The 24,585-nt window shown below is 42.6% G+C and overlaps 8 protein-coding genes across 8 annotated transcripts in view; 7 read left to right on the forward strand and 1 right to left on the reverse strand.

Moving 5' to 3' along the window:
* The window catches only part of LOC307089375 (histone H3.2), a gene marked incomplete at its 3' end in the record, with an annotated part of 183,935 nt that extends 170,483 nt beyond the window's left edge, over window positions 1–13,452 (forward strand). The window contains exon 3 of the mRNA XM_079755606.1: window positions 13,036–13,452. Within this exon, the coding sequence (XP_079611732.1) occupies window positions 13,042–13,452 (411 nt within the window). The 5' untranslated portion in view covers window positions 13,036–13,041. The remainder of the gene's footprint in view (window positions 1–13,035) is intronic.
* Window positions 1,403–3,239, forward strand: LOC307089576 (histone H2A-like; the record flags this gene model as incomplete). Its single annotated transcript, XM_079755926.1, has 2 exons — window positions 1,403–1,492; window positions 2,934–3,239. The coding sequence occupies 2 exons, from the start codon at window positions 1,403–1,405 to the stop codon at window positions 3,237–3,239; spliced, it is 396 nt and encodes a 131-aa protein (XP_079612052.1).
* LOC307089374 (histone H4) lies at window positions 3,910–4,221 on the forward strand (the record flags this gene model as incomplete). Its single annotated transcript, XM_079755605.1, has 1 exon — window positions 3,910–4,221. The coding sequence occupies one exon, from the start codon at window positions 3,910–3,912 to the stop codon at window positions 4,219–4,221; it is 312 nt and encodes a 103-aa protein (XP_079611731.1).
* On the forward strand, window positions 4,992–5,420 carry LOC307089373 (histone H2B-like; the record flags this gene model as incomplete). Its single annotated transcript, XM_079755604.1, has 1 exon — window positions 4,992–5,420. The coding sequence occupies one exon, from the start codon at window positions 4,992–4,994 to the stop codon at window positions 5,418–5,420; it is 429 nt and encodes a 142-aa protein (XP_079611730.1).
* Window positions 11,064–11,684, forward strand: LOC307089372 (histone H1-like; the record flags this gene model as incomplete). The annotated part of the gene is made up of 1 exon (XM_079755603.1): window positions 11,064–11,684. The coding sequence occupies one exon, from the start codon at window positions 11,064–11,066 to the stop codon at window positions 11,682–11,684; it is 621 nt and encodes a 206-aa protein (XP_079611729.1).
* A 921-nt stretch (window positions 13,453–14,373) lies between the features above and the next one.
* LOC307089737 (histone H2A) lies at window positions 14,374–14,757 on the forward strand (the record flags this gene model as incomplete). Its single annotated transcript, XM_079756152.1, has 1 exon — window positions 14,374–14,757. The coding sequence occupies one exon, from the start codon at window positions 14,374–14,376 to the stop codon at window positions 14,755–14,757; it is 384 nt and encodes a 127-aa protein (XP_079612278.1).
* A 1,001-nt stretch (window positions 14,758–15,758) lies between these two features.
* LOC307089243 (histone H4) lies at window positions 15,759–16,070 on the forward strand (the record flags this gene model as incomplete). The annotated part of the gene is made up of 1 exon (XM_079755421.1): window positions 15,759–16,070. One exon carries the CDS (start codon window positions 15,759–15,761, stop codon window positions 16,068–16,070), a length of 312 nt encoding a protein of 103 aa, XP_079611547.1.
* Window positions 16,071–17,075: 1,005 nt separating this feature from the next.
* Window positions 17,076–17,459, reverse strand: LOC307089524 (histone H2A; the record flags this gene model as incomplete). The annotated part of the gene is made up of 1 exon (XM_079755863.1): window positions 17,076–17,459. One exon carries the CDS (start codon window positions 17,457–17,459, stop codon window positions 17,076–17,078), a length of 384 nt encoding a protein of 127 aa, XP_079611989.1.
* Window positions 17,460–24,585: the final 7,126 nt, after the last annotated feature.

The following is a 24,585-nucleotide window of genomic DNA, read 5'->3' on the forward strand; positions in this document are numbered from 1 at the left end:
TAATACTCCCGTTTTTATTTGTTGAAAATAAAAAATAAATAAATAAATAAATATATAAATATATATATAAATAAATAAATAAATAAATAAATATATATATATATATATATATATATATATATATATATATATATATATATATATATATATATATATATATATATATCCCGCCCCGTCCGCCTCACCCATGGGACGTTATTATGTAAAGAATATACATAGTATATAGTATATTAGCGATGGCCCATCATTATAATACTATAAACCCACCGTGCATATATATTATTATATTTGTTTCATATATTAACAAGTCTTGTCTAATTTTGGCGTCTTAACACGGTCGCAGCCAACGGGTTGTTCCATTCCTCTATTATAGAGGTGTTAAAAACATTACAAGCAATGTATCGTTCCTTGTCAAAGCTGCTTGGATTGCTTCCTCGTCGTCCAATGTTACTAGTCGAAAACTACTGTTACATAACCTGACCATTTCTAAAAGCAAAACAAACCCATAAAACGGGCTTGAAATGTAAATCGAACACTAAGAAGAAATGACAATCTGTGAAAAAGAAAGCGCATCCAGGAAAATGTAGTCACCCTCCCCTGGCGTTCTGCTTCTTTGAGGGGGGAAAATTACCAACGGTTGCATGATGCACAGTCCCATGTTTCTCACTAAATTGTGAGTATTTGCACCCTTTTAATGTTTATGATGAAGCTGCCAAAAAGAACGCACATACATTATTTATGTTAATTTCATTAGTTTATCTCCCAAAAAATGTTTTGTGCCGTTGAAGGGGGTACTCAGTGGAAAAAGTATCTTAACCTCATGAATATGAAAGACTGCCTTGATCCATTGGCCACAACAAAAAAATAGAAATGAACGTCTTTATTTTTGTTGCGTTAACACATCGAACAATTACATGTTAACACGCAAAAGCAACATTTCTCCCCGAAAGGTTCCTGCAATGCATTACCAGTCATCATGTTTAAGTTTACATTAATAAAGATAAAATAATAATTTTAATACATCCAAGTTGGGTGTAGGAGGATATGTAAGCCCAACAAAATGTTCCAGAAATGGGAATTGCCTTTAAATTTGGTCCGTCCCAACGTTGACTTCATCGCTATGCCTTGGTAGCCAGGTAAACCATCCAATCACGTCATTTAATCATCTGCTTTTTACATCAATATCCAACCCTACAGTCTCAAACTGGTAGTGCATAATAGATAGACTAATTACGGATTGAGGTCCATTACTGCCACCTCCTGGGCGTGGAGGTAATTTATGCATTTTACCGTGATTAGTCCATTCTCTCACGTTTGAGCTGGCCAATGAGCAGAGTCTTAGATATCAATAAATACTGGGAGGATAGGCCACTCTCAATTATTTCAAGAAATTTAAAGTATCATGTCTGGAAGAGGTAAAACCGGAGGCAAAGCCAGGGCGAAGGCAAAGACCCGCTCATCCCGTGCCGGACTCCAGTTCCCCGTCGGCCGTGTGCACTAGGGTTGGATTTAGATTTGTTTCCGCGAATCAGTTCGCGTCATGAGGAGTCGTTTGCGAATCGTTCGTTCGTTCGTTCAGTCGAGTTTCCGGTAGCGGTGAATCGAATCATACACGGTTCTCTGAGTCAGTCAGACTCAGCCCCTAGTTCATTCGTTCGTTCAGTCGAGTTTCCGGTAGCGGTGAATCGAATCATGGAATGAATGGCTCAGACTCAGCGCCTCCCTCGTTCTCATTCTCATACGTCAACATTACAACTTTAACAAAACGCAGCAGGATGGGTGGTGTAGTTGATTATTGGATGTTTAACATATCAGCAAAATAATAGACTTGATTTAGCAATGATGGTGGGTTTCCCGGGTGTTTTAGGCTCCCATAAACAGAACCCTGTGCAGCCAAAGACTAAATCTAGCTGCCAAAATTAACACTGCCTTCAAAACGAGAGCTGGTTGATTGTGATAAATGCATTAAACTGTCATCAGACAACGCAGTTATACGCTATTGTAATGACCTCGCCGGTGACATAACGATGTCCAGTCATGAGTACTTGAAGGAACTTTAATATAACAAACCAGGTCACTGAAAACCCGTAGCCAACGGCAAAAAGCCACACTAACAACAACCGGTTACTCGGGCAACCCCCCAACCCGGTCCCTTCAACGTGCAAGCCCCCACCCTCCTGTTCTCCCAAGGCCCTCCCAGCTGACCTGATGATTCGCCCCCTGCACACTGATTGAGAAGAAGAACATCCAATGCATGCACAGAGAACAACTGGCATAACGGACAACGAAATACAATGCAACACATAACACACAAACTCTTTAAATGTCCCAGGGTCGCTACACTATAGACTCTAGAGTTTCTGGTATAAAGGATGGGACGAATTTCAAATGATAAATATGTACACTTTATGTTGAAAGTATACTGTCGCAATTTCCATTGAAACGAATTGCGCGGTGACTAGTCTTCACAACGAGAGGTGGTAGGTTGTGAAAAATGTGGTATAAAGGCTGGGACGAATTTCGAATTATAAATATGTACAATGCATTTTTTAAATACGTCCATGCAACAGATGGCCAATGTGAATAATAGATAGCTCGCTCACTAAGCCCATTTGTTTTATCCCCATTAAACCGGTAGATTTCTGTCTCTCACTGACTAAAATTCAACGAGAGCGTCCTAGACTCAGTCCTAGAACAGCATACGATTGGCTGGCTCTCGTGAGTTGTGACGTCTCTCAGTCGGTCCCTCCTCACCACTCACACAGCGAGTGAACGAACTGTCAGCGAGTCAGCGACTAGCGGGTCTGGGAGGAGTCAAGTCTGAGAACGAACGAGGCGAACGAGACGAACGAGACAGAGGAACCAGTTCAGTTCGTTCGACTTAACAATTCGTTCATTCGAACTGATTCGTTCGCGAACGAGTCAACACTAGTGTGCACAGACATCTCCGCAAAGGAAACTACGCTCATCGCGTCGGTGCCGGCGCTCCCGTCTACCTGGCGGCGGTGCTCGAGTATCTGACTGCTGAGATCCTGGAGTTGGCTGGAAACGCTGCTCGCGACTGCAAGAAGACCCGTACCATCCCCCGCCACCTGCAGCTGGCCGTCCGCAACGACGAGGAGCTCAACAAAGTCCTCGGTGGCGTGACCATCGCCCAGGGCGGTGTGCTGCCTAACATTCAGGCCGTCCTTCTGCCCCAGAAGACCGTGAAGCCCGCCAAGATTATACCACCAACCTGACTTCAGAACCTAAAGGCTCTTTTAAGAGCCACCCAACTATACGTTAAGAAATAATCCTCTCCATGATAGATTCATATATCCGAATCTAGCTTTCTCAACACCCCGAAAAATAATACATTCATGAATCAAGTATATAAGCCATAGTATAGTTCCAAACAACAGTGTCCCATCATGTCCTTTGCATATTGTTTGATGTAAACGAGTGAGCCGAAGCCAAACTAGTTATGACAAATAAGGGTGGTGGAAGGCGCTGAGCCTTTCGATAAAATAATGCTAAAACGAGTAGTCAATGTCACAAATACATCCCACTCTTATCCATTGGAAGTATTTACAATTTAATCATTACCGACTCCTATTGCAGATCAACAACTGCTCAATACGTCATACCGTGTTATTGTTATTTTAGGTTTGTGTTGAATGTAAATACAGGATTCCTGTAGGTCTGGTATCTAACACCTTCAATCCTTTAAATATATTTTACAATTAAATAATAATCGAAGGCGTAGGCGTATATTGAAGTTAATCAAAGCATTTCCCTCTATTTACTGAGCCGCGTAATTTGTGTGCCAAAATACCCGCCCATTTGCTCTCACTTAGGTCCGCAAGTACCCTACATACTCACAGCGACTCGGCTCAGTTCACATTCTCAGCAGCTATCCACTACTGAAACATGTCTGGACGTGGTAAAGGAGGAAAGGGGCTCGGCAAAGGAGGCGCTAAGCGTCACCGCAAAGTTCTCCGTGACAACATCCAGGGCATCACCAAGCCCGCCATCCGCCGTCTTGCTCGTCGCGGCGGTGTGAAGCGTATCTCCGGTCTGATCTACGAGGAGACCCGCGGTGTCCTTAAGGTGTTCCTGGAGAACGTGATCCGTGACGCAGTCACCTACACCGAGCACGCTAAAAGGAAAACCGTCACCGCCATGGATGTGGTCTACGCCCTGAAGAGGCAGGGCCGCACTCTGTACGGCTTCGGCGGTTAAACTACCTGACACTTGATGACGACTTATGGAAACCAAAGGCTCTTTTCAGAGCCACTCACATCCATATGAGATGCTTCTTCCTGCTGTTATGGGGAAATTGTATATTGCCAAAATTGACTGAATTGCAAATGAAACACATTAGGTCATTAATCTAGGCAAAGATTTCTGACAAAGGTGCCATGTTACTTGGTAGTAACATGGCAGTACTTGGTGTAGAAAACCAAGACACTATCGACATGGGTACATTTTTACGACACAACTAGTAGTAGGCCTACATGTGGGTTTAATGAACAAGTTTTTATATTTCAGTTGGTGTCTGCATATTTATGAACGGAAGTTTGGCGGCAATTATCACATAGATTTAACCTGGCTATTGCCAGACCAAGCCAAATTGGTCCAGGGAAAATGCTGTCATTTTGTTCAGTATGAGATGCGTGATCAATGGGCCTAGTTCAAATGACTCTGTACGTAATTAATTGGCTGCTTGCCGTCGCTTTCCTGTCGTCATTGTGTTAAACCAGCCAATAGCGCAGGGGGGGAAGCCAGCTTGGTGAATGGCTCCCGCAAAAACCTATCGAAACTAGAAAGAAATGTATTGCTTTTCTGCAGGGCGAACTCAAATCGTCGGCAGAATGGGCGGGGCTACCCAGTCTAAAATAGAATCATGTTCGTTCTAAATCGCACTTTAAACGTCCTTCTAGAGCGTACCCTAGCGCATCCAATCACACCACGGGATCTCCACATCCTATTTGCATATATTCTGTATTAATATGCCTACTGGCGCCCAGACCGTACACCGCAATTTAAGTCACACGGTAACAATGCCTGAACCTGCACCCAAACCCGCGCCCAAGAAGGGCTCAAAGAAAGCCGTCTCTAAAACCGCCGTCAAGGGAGGGAAGAAGCGTCGTAAGACTAGGAAGGAGAGCTATGCCATCTATGTGTACAAGGTGTTGAAGCAGGTCCACCCCGACACTGGTATCTCCTCCAAGGCGATGGGAATCATGAACTCCTTCGTCAACGACATCTTCGAGCGTATCGCCGGTGAGGCCTCTCGTCTGGCCCACTATAACAAGCGCTCCACCATCACTTCCAGGGAGATCCAGACCGCCGTCCGCTTGCTGCTTCCCGGTGAGTTGGCCAAGCACGCCGTGTCTGAGGGCACCAAGGCCGTGACCAAGTACACCAGCTCCAAGTAGACACGATAGTTTACAAACCAAACCCAAAGGTCCTTTTAAGGACCACCTACATGTTTCTGAAAGAGCTTCTCCTTATTTGTACACCGGATCCACTATAAATACAACATCGAGCATTTAATTTGAGTGTAAAAGTGAGGAGGTAGGGTAGCGACTGCATTTGATAACACAGAGAAAAGTGAACCAGCTGCTGTGGAACTGCGGTGGAGCGATATGGCAGAAACTTTCTAACAATAGCCAATTTATACTCTATTTCATCACATTATAGCATGTTTTCTGGTAATTCAATAGTCGATCAAAACATCTTTTTTTCATTCGACTACAAATGAAGTAGTATTTTCCCAGTTTAAGAACTAATTCCAAAATAGCAGAATAACTTTCTTTGACACATTGCACTTGGTTCGGACAATTTCTAATTCCCAGTTAAAGACCCATTTGATATTTCTACCGCTATGAAATTCACGACCTAGGCTACTTGTTTTACTTGGTGGCCTACCAACGTTAACCGTGTCTATGCCACATACGGTACCAAAGATTGTATCATGAATTTGTAAAGAATAACCGTGGTGAAGTTAGTTGTTGGATATTCAACAAATTAATCTTTTCAGTATGGGTTCTTTAAAAAATCAAATAAAATTGTAGGTGCAACAAATAATATCCTTTGGTGTGTCTAATAAGCACCACCTAAAACAGTTGTTGCAATGGTTTGGGGTGCTTTGGTGTCATACCATGGAAGTTATGGAGCAAAAAGTAAATTTTCCATAGGAAATGTATGGGGTTATTTATTGACGATCGCTTTGTGAAAAGTAAGCAGTCAGGAGCAGGTGGTGTCCCTTGGTTGTCAGCCAAGATGGACTGAAAGAAAGGCAGGAATTGCTGATGAACCCAGAAATTAATATCCAAATATCCAACAACAAACTAACTTCAACACGTCGAAAGATTACTGTTTATAAACCTGTTGTACAGCCCTTTGAACATGTACTTGTTTGTCCAGTCTCTAACAGACATGTTTGCAAGATCTAACATTAATAGGCCACAAGTAAACCTGAGAGGAACGATGTCTGCCATGTGTGTCAGTGGTATTTCATACCATTTATAGTAGCAAGCTAATGGCTGTATAATGTTAGGTAACAGGTATCAAAGAAACAGATCCAGACTTGCAGAATTAAAACTTAGGTTACTGATTGATTGTGCTTCATGAAATACACTGAATAATATTACCCTGTGCATTCTCAGGATGAGAGAGCAAGGAATCGTCAGAAAGAAATAGTGCTTCAGAATCTTTAATTAAGAGTTACAAAATCACATGCAGCCTCACATTAAGGGATGTCAGCAACCATCCCAGATGACATGAGAAAATACAGGTTGCAGATCTCAAAATATTCATCTGTAAAAGATGCACACCGGAAATGTTGCAGTTAAAGCAGCGCACCTTAATGTTGTTGAGTCCATGGCTTATGGTCATCTGTGATCCGGGGGCATCACTGTACAGTGACACCGCCTTCGACAGTCATTGCTTAGGATGGATTCAGAAGGGATCAATCAACGACGCCTTTACACTGCCATGCCCAAAATTCAACTGGCATGTGGATGGTTATCATCAACTTACCAGGGGTTTCCTTAGAATGGTGATGAACCTGTTGTTGCTCAAACAGAGCCAACACGGTGTCCACGGAACACTTGCATGCACTAGAGGAGTTTTGCATACCACTGCACATGACTACCACACTTGAGAGAGAGAATAGTCTGGGAGGACTTGAGGAGTGTCAGAGGAGACTTCTCTGGATCAGGGGAGGCTTTGTTCACAACCAACGGATTGAACGGTTTAAGAGAGATTGCAGCCATTTTTATGCCCCAGTGTTTTATGATTTTGAGTGCAAATGTAAGTTGACGGTTGAAGGTATGACCTAAACAACAAAACCCGACGTCTTCCTTCTATATTACATTTACCTCATTTGAAGAACAATTCAGAACTGCACATAACCACCAGTCAATATCTACAGTACATCCTACTCCCAGCTCTATGGGGCTGGTCATTCTGCACACCGAGACAATTTTGGTTTAGCAGCAGTCAGTCACAGATCACACTTTCAGTCCGATCAATGAGCATGAAATACTGGCCTTTGGGTCGTAGCCTACGTTAACATCGCCGCCATGTTGGAGTGGTTATGACAAACACGAGCGAACAGGGGTGCTGCGGTTTTTCTGGATACAATTCATGATTACATTTAGGCCTACATTATAACGCGTTTATGATACAAATGGGTCTAGCCTACTCCATGTAGATCATTAACCCTTTATTATAAACACGATTCATTGAAATCGCTTGAGAAATGGCTTAAGCGCTCCAAAATGGCGGAGACAGCTGCGGCCATACACAGTCCGTGTATACGATTCCCGTCGCCTATGAAGTGAATATTGTGGCGAGACGCACGGGAAGGATGAGGCGGGAGCCCAGGTGAAGTAGATTACAAGATCCCTTTGTTGAACCCACACACTACACACAAACAACGCTTAACCTAACATAAAACCATGAATTTCTCGGTGACTGTGTCCAACATTCTCCAAACAGATCCGGCATAAAGTCAGTGCCGCAGAGGACCCAGGAGGTGGCGCCAAAGGTCCAACCAGCGGTAGTCCGAACCCCCCCTGGATCCCTTGTGGCCCACTGAACACGGTCTCTACACTATATAATATTGTAAACTTTTGTACTTAATGTGTTCAAATTTACCCCTTACCCCAGTTGTAAATACATTCTCAATTTTAGAACATTCTACCAATCTTTGTGATGTAGTCGCCATGGCGGCATTGATACCTAGAATGAAAGAGTAAATTAATGTTGGTTAAATAATCAAAGGGTCTTTTTTTTCATACAGATAGCATACATTTATCTGTAGTGAGCCATGTTAAAGTGAATTCAATCAAAATCATTCTAATGCTTGCTCACTGTGTAAGCCATGGGCTCTCCGCTGCATGTTAGAGCAGCCGACTCCCCAATGTGTGTGCGGTGATGGCTGGTCTAACCTTTGCACACCGATTTCTCAATGTGCAACAGGTGTGCGCAGCCCCAGAGTCCAATCAGACTCCGCCAGGTGAGGCTGCTCACATCAGCCATCATCCAACACACACTCCCACACAATTATTGTTATTGGTATAATAATTGAATATGGGTTACATTAGCCTATATCATGTTTTTCTAATGCAGCCCTGCTCATACCGCTTGTCCTAAGAACTACCCACACCCGGGGCGAGAGGACTGCCATGGACCTTTCAATACCAATGATGTTAAGAAACGTACCAATGCCACAGCAGTGTGAGATGAATTGTCTGTCCCTGTGGATCTGACCTGCAGAGCTGCTGTTATCCCAGCTTCTACCGCGCGTCCCATTATGCTGTCCTAACTGCTAGAATTTGGCATTTTTCCCAATTTAAATGAGCTAGATGTCAGATAGACTGCTGTTCACCCAATGCACGTGATTCCGCCTCCGAAATAGGGCTGCTTAGGAGTCAGAACCAATTAGTTTATGTAGGTTTAGCGTATACGTATTTAAGATTTAGATTTAGATATAAAATGTTGATTTAGATTGAGGATGTCAATTTAGTTGTAAGATTTGGATATCAAATTTAGATTTAGGGTTTAGTTTGGGATTTAAGATTTAGATAATAAATATAGATACTTAAATAAGGCCTATGTGGAAAAGGTGACATGGAAACTGAAATGCATTTTGGAGGGTGGCTTATTTGCTATATGTGGGGAAAATGTATTAAAGCTAGAGCTAAAGTGAAGCACGTTTCTCAGCAGGAAAAGTTTGTAAACGGCCCCCATAGTTACAGGCGTTTCAGGCATCACAACTTAGGGGGTAACCATGAGGATAAGATGTCCCGACCTCCTGCCTAGAACACCCCGCCCTACAGCTATTTATTTTCAATAAGTGTTTAAATTCGAGTTCAAATAATCACACACAAACTGAACATTGACAGAAAACGTACATTTAGGAACTCTTCTATTTAATAATATGTATTATAATTGTCTGGGTTTATAATGTAGTAATTGCAACTGGACGTAGTTTCGTGCCACTTTTCATGTCATTTTTAACCATCTTCTAATGTTATATATCTTGCAAGACTTTGATTGTCATATTCATGCTAAGCTGATACACCACATGGTCTATTTATTGTATTATATTGTCCTGTTCTCGAAATGTAAACATTATTTTATAGGGTTGTGTGTTGTATGAGTCTAACTTGAATAGGTCAGGGATATGTAGTTGGTTTCACTCTAAAGTACTGCAAGTTTGGTTATAATTTTGTTAACTGAAAAAACGTTTTGTACAGTTTTCTGAACTTGTGGATTCGTATTTCTACTCTTGATGTATAAATCCAACATTAAATGCTGCCATCCAAAGTATGTATTGTTAATTGAATGTGTTAACTCTAACATTCAAATTTGGTCTCCTAGAAGAACTCTCTGTCGATATATTTTTAAATACAATTAAATTTCCAACCTTTTTAATGTAGGCTACTGTTTGTGGTGAACAATCATTAAAAGTCCCCAAATGGGATGAATAAAGTACATCTCATATATTACACAATCTGACATCATACTGATATAACAATTACAAAAAAAATAATACTTTATTGTTATACAATTTAATCAATATGATCTGGTTAACATATTAAGTAATTTATATACTGCTGTCGAGGGGTCCCTGAGCAAGGCAACACACCCTGAATGTGGGTATGAATGGCTGTAATTCGCTGCGGATAATAGCGTCTGATAAATGCTATTTTTTTAAATCGTTTTTATGTAAAATATATTGCACAACAAAAAGTCGTTCAATTAGATGGGATTGGAGTCAATCGTATTATCATCGCAAAGTACAAGAAGTAGACCTGTCTAACAATAAAATGCAGTTGTCCCTCAATCCATAAATATCTCTCTCAAACGATGCAGGATATGACAGACGCCAAGTTAGACTGGGGACGGAAAGCACCACGGAATGAACTACCCGTACAGTCGATACAAATAATAAATATTTTTTAAACATTTCTAAACAATTTGTTAAACGAAATATATCCTATCTATTTTGGAAGAAGGCAGACGTTCACGTGTCTGATTGTCCTGCTGCGGCATCGCAAGCCTCTACTGACGCGTGTGTTTACCAGCCACTCTAATCGTTAATTTAAACCTAAGCAACAGACACATATGACAAGTTGATCACTGCCAAACGTTTGTCAGATGTCACAAGTATATGAAAAAGCACTGTCCTCATTATTAAAGTGCTTAGGCATTAATAAAAAAGACATCTCAAAGAAGTCTTCGTTGTATCATAACCATGACACATCGCAATATAAGCGTTTTTAGAAATATTCCCGATATCCATTGAGCCTACAACTTGGCACGTTTGAAATGTAACATGTCTTCTTGTAGTTTGTGGAATATACGTGTCAAATATTGAAATCGTGTGACAATTGTATCCACATACAACGAAGGAGGAAACACAAATGAGACCATATTTCCTCCTGACCGAGAAACCCTTCGCTGGTTGAGTCTCTACGGTTCTCATATTGTGTATAAGCACAGCCCATCGGCGCCGGTCAGTCACAACTCTAATTCAGACCTTTGTACGAGAACTACTCAAGAACATGGTTGAAGTCGCACCTACCGCAGCTGCCGCCGCCGCTCCGGCCAAAGCAACGAAGAAGAAGACTGCGGCCAAGCCGAAGAAGGTCGGACCCAGTGTCGGCGAGCTGATCGTTGAGGCGGTGTCTGCTTCCAAAGAGCGCAGCGGAGTTTCTCTGCCTGCCTTGAAGAAGTCCTTAGCCGCTGCCGGCTATGACGTGGAGAAGAACAACTCCCGCGTCAAGGTCGCCGTGAAGAGCTTAGTGGCAAAGGGCACCCTGATCCAGACCAAGGGTACCGGAGCGTCCGGTTCCTTCAAAGTCAGCAAGGAGGTGAAGAAGCCAGCCGCTAAGAAGGTTGCTGCACCTAAAGTGAAGAAGCCCGCAGTCAAGAAACCTGCTGCCGTTAAGAAGGCTACTCCAAAGAAGGCCAAGAAGCCCGCTGCCAAGAAGCCTGCGTCAGCTAAGAAGGCGACCCCGAAAAAGGTAAAGAAGCCAGTAGCTGCCAAGAAGGCACCGGCTAAGAGCCCGAAGAAGGTCGCCAAGAGCCCTAAGAGGGCAGCAAAGCCCGTGGCTAAGAAGTCTCCTGCGAAGAAGGCTGCCAAGCCCAAGATCGCGAAGAAGGCAGCGTCCAAGAAGAAGTAGATCGCCAATTGTTCCATCAAAAAGGCTCTTTTAAGAGCCAACCACTCCACTTTAAGAGCAAACGTTCCGTCCACTCTTTACTTGGAGCATCTCCTCATTTCCTAATTTCTCTAGCACAGAGGGATATCCACGCACTACATTTTTTGCGTTATCAACAATGCAATTGTGAAAGTTATTGAAAGGTTAATATTACAAAAGGACTGACGGTCATAATTTTTATTTTTTCTTTTTATATTTAAAATACCTGTGTCCTCAGCTGTTGGTCATTTAACCACCAACGAGGTGAGACCAGCGTAATCAATTCGTTTCAATCGTCTTTCTTTTTAAGACCATATAAAATAAAAATAAGTAAAAAGAAATAAGACGTTGACAGCTAGAAGTAGTAGTAGGCTACTTTAGAAGTACTTTTAAGACAATAGCCATCTACACGTCCGTTGACATTCACCCAGATCCTGCTTATTTGTTATTACTAATACATTAGTGTGTGGTAAGAAGAATGAATGAATTATATTATGTTTGAAATATAATAATATTGAAGTTGATATTTGGATTATAGCAGTAAAACGGTATTGCTCTCATACTATATCTCAAATCAGTAATCTAGGTTGTTGAAATAGCATACGGCCATTGTCCTAGGGCTATTCAAAAGTTTAAACCCAGGATGATATGTAGGCCTGAACACCATTCCTACCTCAGACGGCCAACATTCATTCTGCTCCTGGACTTATTGTCCCGAACCCGGGATATGAGCACAGCAGCTGAGACCCAAGGTATTGCGTTGGTCCTCGATGTGTGGCAGAAAAATGGTGATGCACTTAAAGTTTGCACTTTAATAGTGAGAGAATGCATGAGCCTCCTCTCTGATGGGCGCCACTCACCCCAGCAACCAATTAAACTAATCATATAATAATGTTTAAACAAACGATTTGATCAAATGTTATGTTATCAAATAGGACCAACACAGTTTCCCCCCTTCAACCTAATAAATCTACTATTACATTTCCATTATCTATTAACCAAATGATATATAGCAAATATTTTTTTATAAATAAATATACAGATATGTTTCAAATTTGTTTGTTACAGAATTTAAAAATTACGCGCTCAAATGTGTATTCAAATACCCCAAAGAAAACTGAAGAGAAAGTCAAGAGCGCGGTCCGCCAGAAAACCGTTATTTTGTTCAAAAATTGAATTGTCTATCATGGAAAGCCATTGAAAGAAAGGGTGTCTGTCATATTGAAGGCGGGACATTAGCTCTTGTAAAATGAATCAGCTTGGGGCGGGCTTTCCGGGGGCAGGCTATATAAACTTCGATCAACCGCTGTGTGCTTCACACAATTTCTGAAACGACGAAATGGCAAGAACCAAGCAGACCGCTCGTAAGTCTACCGGTGGCAAGGCGCCCAGGAAGCAGCTCGCCACCAAGGCTGCCCGCAAGAGCGCCCCGGCCACCGGCGGCGTGAAGAAGCCCCATCGCTACAGGCCCGGGACCGTGGCCTTGAGGGAGATCCGTCGGTATCAGAAATCCACCGAGCTGCTGATCCGCAAGCTGCCCTTCCAGCGCCTGGTGAGGGAGATCGCTCAAGACTTCAAGACCGACCTCCGCTTCCAGAGCTCCGCCGTCATGGCTCTTCAGGAGGCCAGCGAGGCTTACCTCGTCGGCCTGTTCGAGGACACCAACCTGTGCGCTATCCACGCCAAGAGGGTCACCATCATGCCCAAAGACATCCAGCTGGCCCGCCGAATCCGCGGAGAACGCGCCTAAACGTACTCCGTCTGCCTCCCCAACAAAGGCTCTTTTCAGAGCCACCTACATTTCTTAAAGAACGTTTCTCATACCTCTTTGATCGCACAAACCATAGTTGACGACTTTCATATTGGTTCACCTAGAAACGTACTCTTTAAGCGATCACATCTGCGGTATCTAGTAGGCCACAAGATATTCAACCTTTAAAATGTATTGGAAGAATATTTTAAATGTACACATCCTATAGGGTGTTAATTCCACATTTATCCATGAATACTGCGTCATGCAGAAGGCCACGGGCGAATTAATCAAAGGGCTCGCAATAAAATAAAGCCTGTAATCAATGTAGTTGGCATTAGCCTACACGGTAGTATGATACTGCAATGATCTAATGTAAACCTAAAATTGTAAACCACCAAATAGCCTTCATAAGCATTGGTAAGCTGCTAAACAATGTCTTTAAAGTAAGATCATGCCTTGATCTGTAATGTCATAATACTTCGACATTACATGAGTTAAATGATAACAAATATGAAGCGCTGGAATGTCGACTTACTATGTAATGAGTTAAATTGATTAATGTTAAAGAAACTGCCGATTACAGCAGTAGTTGTATAGCTTAAACCAGCATTCCCAATATTTCAGTTCCACATTTTCTGATTCAAAAGGTTTCCGTTCGGATTTGGTACGTCATCAATAATTAACCATAATAGTTAGCCTATACATGTTATATCTGTTTACTCTCTTCCATTTCAATGGGGGGCTATTAGCTTTCGACTAGACTACTAGTGCTACCTCTTGGGCGGAAATGTATTCTTCTGTGATTGGTCAATCCTTTTCAAGTCTGAGTCGGCCAATGAGCACGGACCTCAATGACAATATATTCCGGCGTGCTCGTGGAAGCATGATAGTTTGAAATTCACCAGGACCTTAATCAAAATGTCTGGAAGAGGCAAAACCGGCGGAAAAGCAAGGGCCAAGGCCAAGACCCGCTCATCCCGTGCCGGACTCCAGTTCCCCGTCGGCCGTGTGCACAGACTTCTCCGTAAAGGAAATTACGCTCATCGCGTTGGTGCCGGAGCTCCCGTCTACCTGGCGGCGGTCCTTGAGTACCTGACCGCTGAGATCCTGGAGTTGGCTGGAAACGCTGCCCGCGACAACAAGAAGACCCGCATCATCCCCCGCCATCTGCAGCTGGCCGTCCGCAACGACGAGGAGCTCAACAAACTCCTCGGTGGCGTGACCATCGCCCAGGGCGGTGTGCTGCCCAACATCCAGGCCGTCCTTCTGCCCAAGAAGACCGAGAAGCCCGCCAAGAAGTAAACCACCAACCTGACTTCAGTACCCAAAGGCTCTTTTAAGAGCCACTCAAGTGTTCCCTAAAGCGCAACTTTCCTGTTTCTAATTTATAACTGCTTTAATAACTGAAGAACGAGATGGCGTTCCAGACTGGTTAAATAAGGTTTATTAAGGCGACTAATTCAACTTTAACGGTCTTCATCAGGATGCACTTAAGATAATTTTATAACAATAATAATCGGTAATCGGACGTAATAAAACAAGAATTTACCATAAGCCACATTACTATGGACGGAACATTTAGGCGGGGGCCGGTTTGAGACATCTGGATACTTGTTTTCACCATGTTTTAGGAAAACGCTACTCCCATTTTGTTTAACGATACGAACGTTAAACAATGCGTCCTAGATAGAATTAAGACAACCTTGTTTATCATCAGACGTTTCCTATATCATTTTTCTTTGATTTATGTCAAAACGTCAAGGTGTAGGCCTATATGACTACTGGGCTCGAGTTTTGATAGATTTATCTAATCAGGGTATTTGTCAGCGCGATTAATTAATATCGGTGAAATGTATATTTATGACTCGTATCAACTTAGAAATAGGGTCAACCATGACCATACCAGTAGGTCTACTGGTACAGATAGGATGGAGCATGCTTAAATTAGGATAATTAATGCTCTTGTAAAGACATGTATCACGTGATGGAAAATATATTTGTGTTTATGTATGGAATTTAAAATATCAAATTTATGTGGAAATAATCGACCGGGTAGCCTAAATCTTTAGATAGACTTCCTTGATTTGGTATTTAATGAATGGCGAAATATAAAAGCTCGCATCGTTAATTACAAATAGGCCTAGTATTATTATGGTTGATGGCGTTGTATGAGCATATGAATGGAGACGATGGGCGGGGTCTGCATTTCAGCTCCAGCCCATCGTCTCACGGTCCTCAGCGAGCCTTTATAAAGGCGGAGCGCCACTCCAGCGGTATTCATATGCTCCTCAAGTAACTGAAACATGTCTGGACGCGGCAAAGGAGGAAAGGGTCTCGGAAAGGGAGGCGCTAAGCGTCACCGCAAAGTTCTCCGTGACAACATCCAGGGCATCACCAAGCCCGCCATCCGCCGTCTTGCTCGTCGCGGCGGTGTGAAGCGTATCTCCGGTCTGATCTACGAGGAGACCCGCGGTGTCCTCAAGGTGTTCCTGGAGAACGTGATCCGTGACGCAGTCACCTACACCGAGCACGCTAAAAGGAAGACCGTCACCGCCATGGATGTGGTCTATGCCCTGAAGAGGCAGGGCCGCACTCTATACGGCTTCGGCGGTTAGACAGTAACCTTGTCTCCAACCCCCAAAGGCTCTTTTAAGAGCCACCCACATATTCTCAAAGAAACTTCCCCTTAATTTTGTTGTTCAACCATGTAGGCCTGGCTATTAATGTATATTGTATCCAGTGGCATTACTGTATCCTGCTCTAGTTATTGGAGGATGACTTAAATTATCCTAGTCTTACCAACTTGCAAACTACTGAACAATGTAAACTTACAATATAAATCAATCATTAAACTAATTAAACGTTTGTAAGTAAATGGTGCTATTTACACAAGTGGAGCAGCATCCTAATGTTTATATATAATTCAGCAACAATTTAGCCTAAAGAGCTTAAGTCCAACGCTTCAGCTCATTAATTACGGGTCTAGCGCCACAACCATCCTAGCCAACGAGCTGTTTTTCGGCAGGTTTCAACAAGTTACATTTCAGACATTAAGATCATTGAGTGCAATTGTTATTTAACGTCCCTACTGTTCAAAAAGTTAAAGAATTACTTGCAGCCAAAAATCTAGGTTGTTCAACGGAACATGACTACACCGAACTGTCAGCAAGAGATGTAAGAGTATAATATGCGTTGATCAGTCAACAAAAACGAAGATCCTTTGAGACATTAAATGTTTGTAGTTAATATAAGTGGGACAGTCTGCCGCTGTTAGTTTGTAATGTCAGAAAGTCTACAACATGGTGGAAATATGCAACCAGAAGTCTGAAACCGGCACCAGCAAATATTCTCCCATAATAGTAATGTGACTAATTGTCATTCCATAATCAATATTCTTGTTTCGTTACTTTCAAGTTGTGTTGGAAATGGTATGTAGTCATCTGGCAATTTACTGGTTGATCGCAAATGTATCGAATTTCATCTTAATGAAGAAATAGTTAAAAGGTAAGTCGCCCATATAAACATTATAACACCAACGCCTTCTTGCTCAGAAAGTAACTCTTAAGCGAATTTGGGTGGCTCTTAAAAGAGCCTTTGAGATCTGAAGTCAGGTGGGTAGTTTACTTCTTGGCGGGCTTCTCGGTCTTCTTGGGCAGAAGGACGGCCTGGATGTTGGGCAGTACACCGCCCTGGGCGATGGTCACGCCACCGAGGAGTTTGTTGAGCTCCTCGTCGTTGCGGACGGCGAGCTGCAGGTGGCGGGGGATGATGCGGGTCTTCTTGTTGTCGCGGGCAGCGTTTCCAGCCAACTCCAGGATCTCAGCGGTCAGATACTCGAGCACCGCCGCCAGGTAGACGGGAGCGCCGGCTCCGACGCGATGAGCGTAGTTTCCTTTACGTAGAAGTCGGTGCACACGGCCGACGGGGAACTGGAGTCCGGCACGGGATGAGCGGGTCTTGGCCTTGGCCCTTGCTTTTCCGCCGGTTTTACCTCTTCCAGACATGACTAGTATATCTTCAGAGAAGGATATTTAAGATATCCAGTTTTCGGTGAGCCCACTGCATATATTGCCATCCAGGTCTCTACACATTGGCCAGCTCAAACTTGAAAGAAATTGCCCAATCACAGTAAAGCACACGCGTCACGTCCATGAGGGGGCAGTATTGGACCCAAAAATAATGGGCCAGACAATTTAGAATTGTACATTCGTGATAAAAAACTTTGAGAGCAAGGATGATGTACTGGTGTGGTGAAAGCATGATGTAGTGCAGGGGTGCCCACACTTTTCTGAATGGTGATCTACCTTTTAAGTGTCTGGGTCAGAATGATCTACTAACTACGCACACTATCTTTTACGCACATTGTCTTTTTTAAATTTACAATACCAAAACGAACACACAGTGTCATACGGGCTATTTCACAAAATGACAAGTTTAATTATTTTACGATTGAGTTTAATTTCCATACCAACCCTGGAAATAATAAGAGTAACATCCACAATAGAGGCTACTAATCAGCATGTGATTTCATACACAGCGACAATACATTGCCCGTACAATTTAGTAGCCTACATTTATGATTAAAAAAATCCACACATTGAAATGTAACTTTTTTTTATTTAGGATTTTCTTTTAACATACATACATAGATAGTGGCATTTGGCCCACAGTACACGCTCTAACTCTCACTGTTCAAACTGAAACTTTCATTAACTTTAACTTTATGTGTACTATTAACTTTATGTGTACATTGCATGTAGCCATTTTTTTTTTTCATGTGGCAGGTTCACATTACATTGCCAATAAAATTCAGTAGGCCTACATTTATGATCAAATAACACTAGGACACTTTTTTAACACTAGGAAACTACAATTCACTGTTCAAACATTGAAACTTTCAGACAATTAACTTTATGCATGTAGTCTTTTTTTTTTTGCATACACAGGGGCATGTTCACATCAGTGGTCAGTAGGTTACCTTATTCAGATGATGACTTGCATTGGATGGAGTCCACAAGGGATGCATAGTCCGGGCAATAGCTACTGATAGTCAGTCTTAGACACGCCTCCAAATGATTGTCGGTCAGGGTGGAGCGGTATTTGGATTTTATAATTTTCATATGTGCAAAGGCTGACTCGCACAAGTACGTAGATCCAAATATTGCAGTCAGAGATGTTGCACATTTTCTCATGTTGGGATACTTTTCTTCTGTGAGCAAACTCCAGAACTGTTCATTGGCCCTGGCCTTCAGGTTAATGTCTGCTTGCAGTGTCAAGATCTCATCCTCAACTTCAGCAGAACTGAGCTGAAACATTGTTGAGATTTTGGAAGCGAGGACATCGATCTCAGCATCCTCCCGAAAAGGGAAGCACATGAACGTAGCAACTGGCTTGAGTAGAGCGAAGTCTTGAAATCTCCTGTCAAAGTCTGACAGGACGGTGTCGATCTGTTTTGCATAACATGCACTGTCAAACTCCGTTGAGTCCTTTTCTTGATTATTCAGCTCAGATGCAAGGTTGCTAAAGTTTCCCAGATCATGGCGTTGGATCTTTGAAGGAAGCAGTTTAAGTTTTCCCTTGAAGGCGTTCACTGTGCTTATCATATTGATCACGAGTTTCTCTTTGCCCTGTAATTCCACGTTTAGCTCATTGAGCATGTTTGACACATCAGTTAAAAACGCCAAATCAAGCAACCAACGATCATCATTAAGTTGCTCGTATTCTGCATGTTTTTTCTCCTGAAGGAACTGCTTTATCTCGGGAAGGAGATCGCGAAATCGTTGAAGGAATTTCCCCCTACTCAACCACCTTACGTCTGTGTGAAGGAGTAGCTCCGTGTGGTCACTGTCAGCCTCCTCAAGCTGCAAGCGGAAGAGTCGTCTTTGGAGAGATTTTGCACGGATAGAACAGGCCACTTTTGTTGCTACGTCCATGATCTCCTTCATGTTCAACATTTTCGCACACAACGCTTGTTGGTGTATGATACAATGGTAACTTAGAAAGTCAGGAAACGCTTCATCCTCTCGGCATTTGGCAACAAATCCATTACGGCAGCCTACCATGGCAGGCGCCCCGTCCCTCGTGATAGACACCAACTTGCACACTGGAATCTTAGTCTTGTCGATAAAGGTTTTGAAAATCTGAAAAATGTCCTCCCCCCGTGTGTGTGCGTTCATATGCAAAACTGTTAAAAGTTCCTCTTTTGCAGTCATATCATGAACCATTCGAATAAAAATGCACAACTGGGCTTTGTCTGTGATGTCGGTAGACTCGTCCATCTGTAGCGAGTAGCACTCGCAACAGTCAATGTCCTTAGCAAGCTGCTGTACTAAGTTGTCGCCCATCATTTCGCATCGCCTGGTCACTGTATTTCTTGTCAATTGAACAGCTTTGACTGCAGACATTATTTCCGTTTTGTTTTTAAATTCTTTAAATAACGCATCTGATGCTTCAATGAAGGCTTCCTTCACCATAACTCCATCCTGGAAACACTTTTTGTGCCTAACAATCGTGCGACTCACCCGGAACCATGCCTCTGTTGCGGCCTTGGCTTTCGATGTTGGCCGAGTAAAAAGAGACTGCTGTCCAAGAAGCTGAGACTTCAACTCCCTCACCTTTCTCTTTCTCAATTCACTGCTTGGAGGAAAGTCTGTATCAAAGGTTCGATGAACCATTCGAAAATGTCTCTCTACATTCCCCTTCTTTGGAAGTGCAATGCTGGATCGACAGATAAGACAGACACACTTTGAGTGTGACATCGTGAATAAGAAGTCCTCTTCCCATTCTTGATGGAAATGGTAAGTCTTCGATTTTTTAATTTCTTTACCTCCCTCATTCATTTCCGAATCATATTTCGTAGGCTACTACACAGAGAATCGAGCAAACGTAAATGCAGCGGTAAAAGGAAAGCGGCGATTGGCGCTTGTCTGGTTGTTATGGTAATGGTGTAACAAACTTTTTAGCAACAAGCAGACTGGCCTGTCTACACGTCAATCAGCGGGCACATTTTAATATCATTAAATGATTGGATGAATTGCTTTTCTGAAAACCGTTTTTTTGTTTTTCTTGGCGAGTTCTGTGAGCTACTCTCATTGGCCCTGCGATCGACCAGTCGATCGCGATCGACGTATTGGGCACCCCTGATGTACTGTATGCATGTAACTCGGAAAAGCTTTTTTGACGATATTCTTTCTTAATGTTGTTCATGAGATCAGCTCACAGAGTGATATGGTAAATCCAGTCATAGCGTGAGAAATAGTTTTTAGCATCTAAAACATTCAGCTTTTAGCATTAGCTAAAAACATTTAGCTTCTACCGGAAGTACACACCGAAAAAGTACTTATTGTATGTTCACACCAGATGCAAAATCGCAGAATAGCTCAAAACGCAACGCTGTCCAAAATATTTACAGCTCACATCGCTCTTGCGATTTTGCTTTTCAATTTAAAGGAGCCGCGCTTTTTGCCTGCACGCTCGTAGTTGAGGCAAGTGCTGCTGCTGATGCCGAGCCACAAAAACACAAGATAGTCATAAGTTTGGTCAATAGAAAAAGAATAATGAGCATAAATATATGAAACACTGAATAACTAATTAATGTAGCGATTATTTATATGCTAGATTATAGCTTAGTTGATCGCTCTCACGTGTTTGTGTGTGTGTGGTATTGTTTATTATGGAAAAGATCCGCTCAATGGGAGCATTTGTGTCAGGCAGACACACGGCAAACTGACAAATTAGAAATAGATTTTTGTGCGGTATCTCCCTGCTTCTGAAATGAGTGCACATCTCCACCTACCGCTCGTCCGCTGGTTTCCATCAGCATTCCACTGTGCGACAATCCCTGTTGCGTAATGCGGATTGCGTATGCCCTCATACATTGTTGAAATGATATGATGGATGCTTTATTCTTTCTCATGTGTTTTTTAGTTAATGATCGGGCTATAATAAGACCACGTTGGCTATGCAATCGCGGACAAATACGATGCCCTGCAATAGCCGCAATTATTCTCTCACGCATCATGATGAAGGAACAAATGTGTGGTAGGAACTAGGAACTAAAGTACTCACATATGTTTACTGGGACCCACGCTGGCGAGAGACATCTACATTCCGATTGGCTGGCAGTCATTTACAGCCGAAACGCTACTAGCTCATTTGCATAGAGTTGAGCTGTTTTCAACTCTCATTTACAGCTTTAAAGCTATCGCTCAAGCGTTCTATCGCTCCTATCGCTTTATCGCTCATGTCTAATAGAAAGTGAATGGGCATTTATCGCTCAAAACACTTTACAGCTTTTGGTGTGAACGCAGTTAGCCTCTAGCCATAGCATATTCTCAGAAACTATTGCCACCCACAAACGCCCAATACTCAACCATTATATTTCAAATGGATTAATCATTTCGGCACCAGTTTATCGTTGACATAGGCCTACCGTAAAAAATACAGGCTAATGTTGTGTTTCTAGGACAGAAATTGACGCAACGCTCCACAATGTTCAAAATGGATAGTATTTCTGTAGGAGGCTAAATGCCTATTTGCTTTATTTAAGTTCATATTTTCCGATGACGTTTGGATTTTCATAAGTGAAGTAATATAATAGTTAATTGTGTTAATTTCGAATATATAGATAGGTCGGTGGTTTACGGAAGAAAAGAAAACAAACCGGAAGTGTTGCCTCGTTAATTAAGCTAGAGCACGAGGACGGCACGGACGCTCCGCATGTGTGCGTGTGTGTGAGTGTACTCGCCCTACCATCAAGCTGCGGACGTCATTCGTCCGAATAAGGAAAAGAAACGGCCTTTGATGTAAGACTTATTCAGAGGTGCTTGGACATTATCAGCCTACTACTTACGTGTAAAAAATAAAAATACAGACACTTGCAATGGATGAACAGGAGCATAAAAAACGACCCGTAAAAATTACTGAGAAGGCTTTGGAAGAAAACAAAGTTAAAGCAGTAAATGCACGAAGGCACAAGATTTTTGTGACCAAAATTCTTGTTTGAAACAACTCATGACTGAGGATGAGTTTCTGGATGATCAAAAGACTTGGTTTGATCCTAAAAATGAAGCCAATAACGCTTTCTTCTGTAAAAGTGAGGAATGGATGAAGGATGTTATGAAACGCTCTGAGCAGGCCGTAGAGTGTGTCATAGAAGAGATGCAATCTGATAATAGGTCTAGATCATCAAACCGCTCAACCACATCGACCACTAAACGCAAACAAATTGGAACTGGATCCCAATGTGAAAGCGTCTCCTCCTCATCTTCCACAATCAGGATAAAGCCAGAAATGGAATGTGCATCATTGTTGGCAAAGGCTGCAGCTTTAAGAGACAAGTTGGCATTAGAAAAGGAAGAAGCGGTTTGGCATGCGGAAAAAAGATGCAGGGAAGCAGAAGAAAAGTGTCGAGAGGCCGAGTTTGAGGCTGCTTTGAAGGCTAGAAAGGAAATGCATGAAATACAGACAGCACTCGCTGAATCAGATGCAAAAATTAAAGTTTTGCAAAAATACGAAAACATGCAAGTGGAAATGAGCAGAGCTGAAGTTGATGAACAAAAAGGAGAAACTACTGTGAAAACTAGCTTTCAACCACCATTGCAATTTGTCTCATCTCCACCCAAGGTTAAGCACAACGTTCTGCCTGCACCACTGGAAAACGCCCCGCCTTCGCCGAACATGGATTCCAACAACAAACGTGTTTTCGATAGCTTCTGCAAAGCCATGTCTCAGCAAGCCAATGTCACTGAATACCTTGTGAAGAATCACAAAGCAGCTTTACGCCCTGATCTCACCATTTCAACATTCAAGGGTGACCCACTTGAGTATAACACCTTTATCAGATTTATTGAACATGGAATTGAAAGCCGCACTGATGACAACCGTGATTGGCTACAATTTTTGCTGCAGTACACAAGTGAACAACAACAACATGAGTTGGTTAAGAGCTGCATTCACATGGAAACTTCAGCAGGTTATGCTAGAGCCAAGAAAATGCTAAAATAGTTTTTTGGTGAAGACTACAAGATAGCTGAGGCCTACATAAAGCAAGTTTTGGATTGGCAGACGATCAAGCCAGAGGATGGCAATGCACTACAGTCCTTTGCATTATTCCTTACAGGCTGCTCCAGCACAATGGCAGATATTAGCTACATGGAAGACTTGGACAGCACAGCTAACATAAAAGCACTGGCCAACTAGCTTCCATACAGGCTCAAGGAAGCATGGAGAAAGTCTGCCTGCGACCTACAAGAAAAAACAAAGAAATGAGTCAAGTTTAAGGATTTTGTAGACTCTGTCAACAAGCAGGTTAAATATATATTAAAACCGCTTTACGGCAACATTCAAGACCCCAACGCAGGCACGAGAAACCCAGTTCGACAGAAACCGAACCCACAATATACAGAGACACTCAAACCAAGGAAGGTGTTTACAACAACGGTTGTTTCCCCAGAAACTCAAATCAAGATGGAGAACGACAAACAAGCGACACCAAATACACAAACTGTCTCAGTAAACTCCTATGGCAAGCCTTGTCTTCATTGCAAATAAGAGCAACACAGTCTAACAGTCTGCAGAAAATGAAAGAGCAAGCCACACAAGGAGAACATTGACTTTTTAAGAAGCAAAGGTTTGTGTTTTGCATGTTTCATGTCATATGAGCAGCGGCTGTAAGGAGAAGGCTCAATGCCGAGAATGCTCCCGACCGCATCCTACCCTGCTGCACATGAACAATAAATCCTCCAGAGATGAAACAACAAAGGAAAGCTGCGATCAACAATCCATATCAAGCGCTTTTGTACAGATCACAGAAACTTTTGGTGTCAGCAAAGGGAAGCTGCTATCAACAATCCATATCAAGTGCCCTTGTACAGATCACAGAGACTTTTGGTGTCACAGGGGCCGGTAAAGAAGATTGCATTCTTTCAATCATTCCAGTGTGTGTTAAGGCACAAAAGGGATCCAAGGCAGTGGCGACCTATGCGTTTATGGATCCAGGTAGCTCAGCGACTTTTAATACAGAGTCACTGATTAACCAACTGAACATGAGTGGACGCAATACAAGCATCTCATTGAGAAAAATGGGTAATGAATATATCGTCAACACCCGCATCGTAACCAGACTGGAAA

Source organism: Pollachius pollachius (assembly GCF_949987615.1).
Source record: "Pollachius pollachius genome assembly, chromosome: 18".
NCBI lineage: Eukaryota > Metazoa > Chordata > Actinopteri > Gadiformes > Gadidae > Pollachius > Pollachius pollachius.